Source organism: Diaporthe batatas, assembly GCF_019321695.1.
Source record: "Diaporthe batatas strain CRI 302-4 chromosome Unknown Contig00014, whole genome shotgun sequence".
NCBI classification, from domain to species: domain Eukaryota; kingdom Fungi; phylum Ascomycota; class Sordariomycetes; order Diaporthales; family Diaporthaceae; genus Diaporthe; species Diaporthe batatas.
This window is the reverse complement of record NW_025408561.1, coordinates 110,649-121,829: the sequence shown is the minus strand read 5'-3', so window position 1 is coordinate 121,829 and position 11,181 is coordinate 110,649. Positions and strand designations below refer to the sequence as shown.

The following is an 11,181-nucleotide window of genomic DNA, read 5'->3' as shown; positions in this document are numbered from 1 at the left end:
GCCACCATGGCCGCGCCTTGAACTTCCAGCGCCATACCAGGGCGGCCGGGGAGGCACCATGACCACACTACACTACACCAACCACACCACGGCTGGGTGGCCTCGTGCGGGCCCCAGGGAGAACCTGCCCTGTGGACCAGACGCAGCAGCATGTGTGTGGAGCTCACAAAGGGACCTACCTGGCCGGCAAGTCCCTCCTCATCTTGATCTTGCCAAAGACGTGTCTGCCTAATGCTACCAGGACGCAGCGGTCGAAAGCTTGCATCACAGCCGGGATTGCCCCGCCGTCCGATGCAGGGCAGCTCGCATCGGACCCGAGGTTGGACGGCGGCAGCGCAGCGTTGCATTGCCTCAGGTGCAGCCCTGGGAGGTTGCATATGCCCTCGTGGGGACGGCGCAGAGCAGCAGAAGCAGCTGCCCCGCCCCTCGAGCCGTCACACCCGGTGTAACGCCACCAAAAGGCCCTCTCGTCGCTCCGCGGGTCGCCAATTGGTCGGGGTTGCTCGAGTCAGAACCTCTTCCGACCGTGTGGTACTGCCTATTTAACAATCCGCACTACACTATTATTCCCGGGGCAACTACACGTGTAGGGCCCCCCGATCAAGATCAAGCAGCCTGGGCAGCCTGGCCTGCGCGGGCACGCCCCGGCTGCCCGGCCGTGTCTGGCTGTCACTTGTTTGTGTTTGTCGGTGCTCGTGCGAGAACCCACAGCCGGGCTGTGCAAGCAAGCGTCTCGAGTCTGTCTGCCTTCTGGTCGGGATTGATAATCTGCCTTGCTCCGTACTGTAGTAGTACTAGCACACTACTCGAGTCCACACTGCAAAGCACTCGATAGTGTAGAGGGCTCGGGCGACGACGGGCGCTGTCTGGCTTGTTCCCCGGCTTGCGGGGGCCGTTGATCCTTGCCGTAACTTGGCGACCCTCTTGTGGAACTCTCTTGTGGAGCCACTTTCCAGCACTGCGGTACGGGTACTGCATAGCAATCTTGGGGCCCTGGCGCGGGGCCTTTTGTTATCGCTATCGAAGCAGGGCTGGTAGGTGCCAGGTGCATTCATTTGTTCGGTGCAGCTTCCTCGCAGGCTCGCTACCAGTCCTGGGCCGCGCTTGCCAGGCGCGATCAGGCGCGATCAGGCGCCGGCTGAATGAAGCTCCCAGGTTCCCAGGCTCCAGGCTTCCCAGGCTCCAGGCTTCCCAAGCACCTAGGTACCTAAGGTACCTAAGGTACCTACAGTACAACAACGCGTCTGGTGGTCCGTACGGGACGGCAAGGCATCCCCCAATCGAGCATGTGCACTAAGTTGCGGGCCGCCCACCCTTGATCACAGATCGGGGTTTTCATTCGTCAGGGTTCGACGTGTTGGGACATGGAATCGCACCCGGAGAACAGAGTGGGCCTCGCCTTGGCGGTCCGGTCTATCGCAGGCGAACTCACAGCGTGTCATGGCCTACAAAAGAACCCTGTTCGATGCAACACAGTAGGAGGAGGGGTGGGCAGGCACGTGGGAACCCAACAACCGCCATTGACTGGTGCACCTCCGTACCTCCGTACATGTCACAGTGCACACTGCGTTACCGTGTGACCCCGTCGCTAACGATATCGCGCAGTGTTGTCGATCCAATCGCGCCTGCCCGCCCGACCTGCCTGCCTGCTTGCCTGCTTGCCTGCTTGCCTGCTTGCCCAGTCTGAGCCGCGCCGTCCGCGGCGCAGGGCCGGCCGGACAGCCGGACAGCCGGAGGGGAGAGATTGGCGGCAGCCTCGAGGCCGTACCGACAACATGTCAAGACGGGGTTCGTCTCCAATGATACAACCCCGGCGCCGCTGACGGGTGGCGTCGGCACCGGACAATGGCCGAGACGGTGGTACTATGTATTCATTTGACAATGGCAGAGACTCTGCAGACGAGCTGACGAGCTGCGCGCTTGAGTCTTTGGCACACTTTTCTCTCGGCGTTACACAGCCCACTCTCAAGGTGGCACAGTGCTTACTGGGGGCCACCTTGTGTCACATGAACGCCCGCGGTCCTCTCGAATTAGCCGCGCCTGCGCGGGACACGCCAGGTTGCACACGGGCTGTGCGACCCAAACAGTCGGTCAGACTACCAGAGATGGACCAGACTGAGGCAGTCGCTGGGCCCACGCCCCCCCCTCACCACCACCACCACCACCAGGGGTCCTACTGTGGTACACATCACCTGCTGCGGAAATTGTTAAGGCCACCGACAATTACCCCCATTTGCATGGGTGTCACTGCACACACACACAGCTCACCCGCCAGCCCGCCTGTCGCGCACCCGATTTCCAGGACCACCGCGCCCAGATGCCCCGCAGTCATACGAACTCGATGGGAGACGCATGCAACGGCCGTGGGAAACTCCTCTGACAGCGCAGACGATGGCACTTCGCATGGTCTGCACGGGAGGATTGCTTTTGTCGTGGGTACTCCCGCAGCCCTACGGGGCTCGGGCTCAGGCACCTCCCTCGGGCTCTTCCTGAGAACACACCAGTGAGATAGGCTACACGACGTCTCCGGCGAATGGCCCGGTGGCTAGCTAGCTTCCTTCCTGCTGACCGTATCTGCTCACTGGGAGCTATTAGTGTCGCAACCAGGAAGTCGTCAAAATGGGCAAAATTCATGCTTGAAAAAAGGAGGAAAAAAAACGGCTGTTCGCACCTATTTTGTAGCAATTCTGCGGCGTCTATGTCGGCGCAGGCTTGCGCCTCGATTGCTTGAAGCCTTGGCCGGTCGCCGGCCTGCGAGGCCCAGTCATGAATGATCAAGCAACCAAACACACCTGCCATTGGCCAGGGAACGGGACGGATAACAAGGAGTCGGGGCCAGCACTACTTTTCAATGCCTGTCGTTACTGAGCAGTCCAGGTTATCACAACTGCGTCGACTCTCAAGCAACCGTCTCGGCAAAGACCTTGCCTTCTCTGCCAGCTCGCTCAGGCGCACGCCGAGGGTGCATGGAATCAGATCTTGCCTACGCATCGCTTCTCTGTTGAGACACGAACACGCTGACTAGTATTCACTGAACCGGGGGACAAGTTCGATGACCTCCTATCACAACATCTCGTGGTCTAGACGCGATGGCTCCATCATCGTTATCAATCTAGTTCCCTTTGTCTCCGTAAGTCGAGATGCAACGCCGGCCATCTGAGCCTGACAGAGCGGGCGGTGGACCCACTGTCTATTGGCCGGCTCGCCACCATTGTGATTGGGTTACTACTACAATGCGGATGGCCACTGTGCCTGCACTCTTGTAACCCACCCCCCCCCACACACACACCCAAACCAACCAACAGGCCGAGCCATGTGGCCATCCTTCGTGAAACCGAGCGAACGAGTTCGATCCAGCATGCAGTCATCTCCAGGACGGGTTCGAAATGCGGTCTATTCGAGCCGTGAGCGACATCGAACAGAGTCAGCAAGCCGCCATTAAACCACACCGCACGATCCGGTGCAGGTTGAGGCTATCCCTCACCCACTGGCACCATGCCGAAGGGTCCCTCAGCTGGGGCGTAGCTGACAAACATGGGCATCCCCGCACGGGGGAACTCTCTTGGCCGACGACTACTTCCAAAAGGGACGGACAGGCTCCAGCCCTACGGCCATCGTCTCTGATCAAGGGTCAGCAGCAGCAGCAGCAGCAGCAGCAGCAGTACCAATTAACAGTGTGATGTCACGGCCGCGTGGGATCTTGAGCAATATTTCGTCGGAGCACCCTTCAACCGAAGTGCAAGCCTGTGTGAAATGACAACTCATTGCTGCACCGGAGACGCGTGATTGCACACTTCAATGGAGAACACAGCTTATGAGATGAGAGCTGGACCCTGGTTGGTGTACGGAGTACGGCGCTGGTCGGATGCTTCGAAATGAGGACCCACAGCCGAATCAAGATCACGGTCTAGTACTTTGGGGGAAAGCGGCGACCACATGTTCTACAAGCAGGCCGATCATGCAATGAAGGGAGGTAGCAAGCATCCGGTTGCCTCGACAGTGTCAAGTCGACCCCGGCTGACCAGGGAAAAACTGTCACGGCACATGGGTGTGACAACAGCTTAAAAAGAGATATGCATCCAACGGGGGTTCTTTTGCACGCCATGCTACAGTGGTACTCGGTTGACATCGACCCCTTGCTCTTCTTCTACTTCTTTCTTGTCTCTCGCGTTGCTACCAAAAGGGGCTGCAGGGGGTCGCAACGATCGCGAAAAACTATCGTCAGCATACAAGACGCCCCCACACCTTTGACCGCACCTTGAGGGCTCTGCATCACGACGGCTTCTTGCCCCTCCAATATTTGCCCCGACATTTAGCTTGGTGGGGCTTGTGTCTGAGCCAGAATTTTTCCTTTGGTCGCGGGTAGACCACAGCAAACTGAGGCACACCTGCCAGATACGATTGCAGCTTCCGAAACGCTGGGAGCAAGCACCGGGATTGGAGCTGGCTTTCGAGGTTGTGGACCGCCGTGTCCCACACCCCAGAGCCGACTCAAGGACCCGTGAAAATGGGTGGTGAGAACTAGGGCCGTTGCTCCGCCCTCGAGGGTCGGCCACAAGGCGGACTCTCGATTAACTCCTGGCTGGGGCGGGTCGTGCCATTAAGCGGCTGCGTCCGCTTAATGAAATAAAATAGAAAAAACCCCCATCGGTCCCGAGGCCGAGCAACGGTGCCAGCAGGCAGATGCATTTGCTGCGAAGGGATTGGCCTGTTCGACTCGGTCTCCGCTGTCGATGCTTTGCCGGGGCACCTGGGCCCAGGTTTGCAGTAAAGTTGTCGTCCTCGTCGGGTCTAGGCCCTGTAGCCCTAATGAAAGTGATGATTTTGTTGGGCTAGCACGACCGTCTCTGTGCCATCGTCTCGTCTATTCTCGATGCCGCCGTGAAGCGATCTGCTCTCTCGGCCCAACTAGACGAGACGCTGTAGGCAGGTCGGCTTGGCGCCGGCCAAATGCTGATGTTGATGACTGTGTGTCATCGCGCTCGCTCGCCGGAGACCAGCGTCATCTCGACTGCGCAGTGACTTCACGTACTGATACACGTCGATCTCGCTTGAATGACCGTCTGGCGCAAGAAACCGCCCTTACAGGCAATGGATGGTGGCACGTCTACGGCCATGATTCGCCGGCTGGCCGGAACAGGTACGGCAGCCCCCAACTCGCCATTCTGGATCAGGACGCGATGTGCCTACCAGGAGCAAGCCACGTATCTGTTCGCTTCCCAAAGAGGCGCAGACGAGGAACGCCTCGGCGGCGCCCACGCAAGGCAGAAAGAAGCACGTCTTCACCCTTGGAGTAGCGAGCCCAATCCGAGGTAGGCAAAGGCCAGAAGCAACAGGAGAACAAACAATTGTCCGACCCGGGCGCCGAAGGGTGTGACAGAGACACCGGCCGATTCGGCTGCTAACCGGATGGGATGCCACTCCCGTTGCTGTGGCTGGCCTCGATATTGACGGCTTGGGTGCTTGGGTGGCACAAGATCTCAGAGGCGGGTTAGCACCACATCAGATGTGTCTCGGATGACTGTGAGGTCTTCTGCAGACAGGTCACGGGCTTATAGACTGCCACGACTGGGTGGAATACAGTTCTCGCCCACCGATGGAAGCACGCAAGCACGGCGGTCAGGCTAACAGGAGCGTTTCTCAGATATTGATTGCTCTCTCCCCGGGATTGTGCCCCTCCCTGCTGGTGAAGGTCCCGGTGCTCTGGGAACCAGGACTTGCACTGCACAGGACTGTGAGACAGTAAGCACATTTCAGCCTTACCAACGCGAGGGTTGGTCGTCCCCCGCTGCCGGCACTGGATATTGTTTCACCCACTGGCATTGTGACTTGACTTGCCACCGGCTTAAGAAACCCCGACCAGCGGGCAACGGCTCTTGCTTCTTGCCCTCTGCATGGTCCTTTGGGGTTACACATGCAACAAAGCGTGTCACACAAGCCCGTCCTGCCGTTCAGGAATGTAAGGTGACACGACTTGCACGCAGCGAGAGGAAGACCCAACGTCCCCAGGTGGTGTCACCTGTTTTCACGAGACTGTTTGGCGCCGTCACAGTCGTGGCTTCCGCTCAGGGAGGGGCCCAGTGCTTGTCTTTTAGCAAGTGAAGCTATCATCGCCTGGGATATCCGCTGCGGACTTGGTTAGCTCTGGCTGACTGGCTGAACACCGGGAGGAGACACGCCCGTCCCTTTGTGCGCGGGTCTCTGATTGCCGCCGCCGCCGCCAATCTGATTCCTCTTCTACTCCTTTTGTGTGCCAGTCACGATATACTTGTGATGATCGAGGATGATTAATTCGGTCTTGTACCAATCTTTCCATTGTCTAGCTTTCAGACGAAAGACTCGTAGACATGTCACAACGAAACTGTAGACCGTTGCAGCTATGACCTAGGGCCACGCGGCCCAGGACGTGCAGTTATTGCTCGAGAGGCCCGGCTCCCTGGGGCTTGCCAAAGAACTATATTTTCCAAACAGGACGAGGTAATTCGAGGGACAACTGGCTAATGTAGAATCCGGGCAGAGCTTTCCTTACGACACAAACCGTCAGCTTCTTTCAGCTAAGTAGCTCACCTGTGCAGTCTCACATCTTTGAGGACGCGCTCCATTCTGAGACAGCATATGCCGTCCCTGCCCACGTCGGCCCCCCTCAGTTGATGTCCAGACGGGGCCACGACGGACCACAACTTTCAGAGCAAGGCACCTGTGGTGTCCCGAGAGCTCAGGCTTCGATGCCGCTGGCAGCTGGCAAGCCCCCCCCCCCCCCCGGGCCGTCCTTGTCGGTGGGATCTCCCACTGACAAGGACAGGCACACTTTGGCATTCTCAAACAAGAATAAATCCTGACGGGTCTCCGACACCGTTGTGATGGGGTCATCGTATTCTCATTCGCAGAACTTCCACAACGTGCTGCCCCGGACTCCCCTTGACTCCCAGGTGGCATTCTTTGAATATTTGGTGAAGCGGCACAAGATGAGCAAAGCTATTGTGAAAATCAACGCAGGGTCTGCGATGGATGGGCAGGATGAGCCGCGGCCCAGAGGGGCCTGCACTCTGTTCCCATGGAATTATACCCATTGGTCGTTGTGATTATGGAGATACATCTGATATGCCTGAGGAGCAGTTGCTGGAGAATCACGGCATACGGTGATCACTCTGCGCTGTAGGACCGGCATGGGGCCCTCGTGAAGGGGTAACCGGATCATGTTCGGTTCGACCACCGTTTTCTTTTTGGCGTCTCTGTTGCTAAAGATGGAAACCGGTCAGGTACGACGTTATCTGCCTCGGTGAGATGTCATATCTCAGAGTGATTGTCTGGGACACCGAATATCGCCCGCGACGCCACGAGACCACCGGCCCCCCTCCTCTCACCACCGAGCCTCTTGCCAGTTTGGCGCCCTGCAAGTTACCCGTTGTGCTGGATCCTGGCTGAGAGCCCAGCCAGGCATCTCTCGGTAATCAAGCGTGGCAGGCGGAGAGTGAGGTCCCCTAGGCACCCCTGCTTGGCCACCTCGAGCAGCCGCGAATGGTCATCACGACTAGGCATGCGGGATCTTGGGTCACAGGACTATTTCCGCACACGGAGTACAAAGACGACGCGGACGACAGAACTCTGATGCTGCGTTCGAATTCACGCTCCCCCCACCCTCGATATGATTTCTCCCTCCCGTACCCTGGCCGCCAAAGCCCGGGCTCGAGGCCAGATCCGGCCCACCATGGCCTAGGCCAGACAGATTCGATCTCGGACGACCATTGGCCGTGGAGGAAAGGTCGAAGTGCCACGGGCATGAGCAGGGTCTGTTTCATAACAGAGTGCCTTGGCTCTTCAGGAGGACATGTATCTTGTGCACAACTTGCTCTCGAGGTCTCTGCATGACCAGTTCTGGCGAGACTCTGTATGCCCAAAAGGGCGGCTCTCGCGAACCTCGTGCTCGGTGTGAACCGCGGCCCTATGCCCGTGGTCGGCCCATAGCCTGTCACACAGTGCAATATGTTGCAGCCGCATGGCAATGATTCGAGCCCGCAGAGCTACGCTGCCCTGCCAGGCGTTAGAGACAGCGGCCGTTGACGCGACCGCCACCTGGGCCCGCGCAAACCACTCGTACCTGGATACATATGTAATCCGCACGCTTGCGCACAGGGGCCCAGGCGTCTCAGCAGGATTTACCGCGGCAAGGGGTTACGGAAAGGGCGTTTCCAGGCAACAGGATAAAAAGGCTCCCAATAGGCGCGAGTTAGGCGCACCGAGATATGGCTTGGGTTGTTGCGGTTGAGGCTGCCCGCGCGTGCCGCGGTCAGGCAGGGGATGCCAGCTTGACGCAGGGGAGACGGGAGGATGAGGCAGTGCCCTGGGACCATGGAACCCTGCAAGAGGATTCGTGGGCAAATGATGATGGCATCAGACTTGCTGAGACTTCCAAAAACGACAATGTGGTGGCGGGAGAATGGTGGCCGCCAGGGCCGTCCAGCCATCACTCCAACCCGTCATCCTCCGCAAGGATGCCACCTCGAATCGGACTCATGGATTCGCTCAAATTAGGCCATTGAAGAAGTCCTTGACACAATAACAAGAGATGTGTTGTGCTGGTGGGCAGGTGGGGCGGGAACACTGGTCCTGAAGTCTCTTGAGGAAATGGTCCTTTGGTCGAGCGGTCTATTCTTGCGAGCAATAGATAGAGACGTGCCAATGGTCCCCGTGTACGGCCATAATAGAGCTGAACCTCAGTCTGCATGATTCTAAGCACTCCTATGGGATTCTCCTCATATAGGGGCCATCTTGGGAGACTATTTTGACCTCCGCCTTCAGATTTCAGGACTGCTTCGCCGGCGCGAATTCAGGAGCAGGCAATACCACTTTTGATCTATTCATCTGCTCGTCTCCCACCGAGTGCATGGCCAACAACACGTCATGTGTTGCACAGATCATCACTGTGACGGCGCAGGCAACAACCACCCGTGCAAGATTGAGATTGGCTGTCCTGGTTTGACTTTTGAGGGTAAGCTGAACCTGACACCAGTCCGAATGCCAGAAGGTTACCTGTGCAGGTACAATCATGGAAGCTGGCAGGCAACGTCCTAGCCCTCAAGGGGGGTCACCATTGCACCTGGCATGCACGAGACACGGAAATGTCCTCCGTGATTCTGTTCCATGGAAGTGAGTCGTTGTCAAAAACGGCCCACTGGCGGCACTGGATAAACAAGAACAGAGCACAAATGCCATGCTTCGTACAATTTCTCATATGCTACCCGTCCTCCACCTGCCATCCCCCAACGGCATAATCGCCGTTGGCGCCGACCCTTACTTGTCGTTGTTCTCAAAACTATACTTGAGCCACCCGCCCAACGCCCTCAGGCTCTCCCACCTCACGTTCTCGTCCGCTTCGCCCATGAGCTGCATGACCCTCGTCTTGAGGCCGAGCTTCTCCAGCGTGCCGCGCCGCTCGGGTACCTCACGGACGAGGTTGCCAACGTCGTTGCAGGCAATGGCCAGGACGGCCTTGTCGTTGTCCCACGGCTTGGTCATGATATCGGCCAGCTTCTTGAGCAATTCCCCATTCTCGTAGTCGATGATCTTGCGCGCGTTCTCTGCCCAGAACACCGTGCTCTTGTGCGGCGGAGACCACCTCAGGTGGCCTGACTGCACCTCGGCCACGTACTCGTCGAACGTCGTCTTGGTCTTGGTGTACTCCTCCAGCATCTCCTTGAGCGCCGCCAGCTCCTCCTGGAGGTCCGGGTCTGTCAGGTGGCGCGTGCTGAGGTTCTGCAACAGCGCGGGCAGGCGCACCAGCACCGCCTGTGGGAGGAGGGTCTTCTGGTTGGTGCGTAGCAGGTTGTAGAGTGTGGAGACAAGGAGACGCGTCGTCTTTTCCTTGGGTGACAGGCGAAGGAGCTGTGTGTAGAGAAGGACCATGTCATACTCGCTGTCACGTGTCAGCACAGCCTTTCCAGGACGTCATCACCCGGGGCAGACAGGAATGTCTAGTATGGGCGGCCGTGACTTACTCGTTCAGCTCATCTCCAACCTCCTCGCCCTCGAAGCTCAGCTGCCAGAGAACAAGCAGCACGTGGTAGAGCAGCTGCAGGCCAACACCACCACCCAACGAGCCGTCAGACTCGGTGGTCCTGGAAACGCCTGTAGTGCCCATCCACAGGGTCGCAGATACATCACCATTGGAGACACCACATGCTTTCTGTAGGATCTCTACCAGCGGGGCAACAGTCTCGCTCCGCTGGGCCCAGAACTGCCTCCTGCACGCACTCCCGTAGAGCAAGGAGGAGTATTCGAGCACGCCAATGTCCTGCAGCCCGGCGTCCGAGCTCTTGGTCAGGGAGGACAGGTAGCTGAAAAGGTGTGGCAGGGCCTTGTTGACAGTAGCCGCGGACTCGTCTCGAGAGCTGGCCATCAGGCTGGTCAGGACGGTGGAGGTGAGGAGGGGTATGGGGTCGTCGGAGCTGGAGGAGTGTGCGAGCAGCGGGAGGAAGTGCTTGTATGGGTCACCGTTCTTGAAAAGCACTTTCGACAGAGGGGGGACGCCTGTGAGCAACCAGTTAGCGGCTTCAGCAATGCCCAGGCCGTTGTGAGGGCCGCTGTCAGGTGATCCAGGTCCAACGTACTGTCGAGGAGGTCGCTCAGAAGGACCAAGATGTACTGTACGACCTCTGTCCTCTTGCGCGCAAGCTCCAGGACACTGGGCTTGCCCTCCTCGCCGACAAACAGTATGCGATATCCATCTAGATCGCCCTGAACAGTTTGCGTGCGTGCGTCCTTCTTCGCCCGCTCGACGGCCTTGATCTTGGCCAATTGGTTCTCCGTCAGGGTACCAGCCCGCACTGCACCCTCCCAGGGGATCGGCCGTTGACGGATGTTGTTCTGCAGAGAGGCAAGGTATGTTGGTGGGTCCAGCGACATGTTTCCTCGGGTTTGGTGAGTAGAGTCGTTGGTTGGAGGTTTGCAGCAGGAAATAGGAACCGGGAAAAGGAACAAGGCAAAAAATGAGCTGTGGCGCTCTCGCTGGTTGCTGAAAGAAACGGTGCACCGTCACAACAGGCTTCTTAATCGAGGCCGTGGTCGAGGTCGTGGTCGAGAAGCTGGGGAGAATGATTACGAAATGGCATGGGTCATCAGCTAGCTGCCTTGAACTGCACACGCACCATACATTGAGCTTGGCGGGCGCTCCTTCTCCACCTC

The 11,181-nt window shown here is 58.3% G+C and overlaps 1 protein-coding gene across 1 annotated transcript; it reads right to left on the bottom strand.

Annotated features, from left to right (window-relative positions):
• Nucleotides 1-8,426: 8,426 nt before the first annotated feature.
• KVR01_011010 (H(+)-transporting V1 sector ATPase subunit H) lies at nucleotides 8,427-11,139 on the bottom strand. Its single transcript, XM_044790225.1, has 3 exons — nucleotides 10,608-11,139; nucleotides 9,996-10,527; nucleotides 8,427-9,913 (listed from the first exon to the last, which is right to left on the bottom strand). The coding sequence occupies exons 1-3, from the start codon at nucleotides 10,900-10,902 to the stop codon at nucleotides 9,292-9,294; spliced, it is 1,449 nt and encodes a 482-aa protein (XP_044640157.1). The 5' UTR covers nucleotides 10,903-11,139; the 3' UTR covers nucleotides 8,427-9,291.
• Between the last annotated feature and the right edge of the window lie 42 nt (nucleotides 11,140-11,181).

Coding starts and splice junctions, on each gene's coding strand:
- KVR01_011010 (XM_044790225.1), bottom strand. CDS start 10,902: ATGTCGCTGGACCCACCAACATACCTTGCCTCTCTGCAGAACAACATC. Junction 10,528..10,607: donor TCTGAGCGACCTCCTCGACA/GTACGTTGGACC, acceptor GGTTGCTCACAG/GCGTCCCCCCTCTGTCGAAA. Junction 9,914..9,995: donor GTTGGAGATGAGCTGAACGA/GTAAGTCACGGC, acceptor GACACGTGACAG/CGAGTATGACATGGTCCTTC.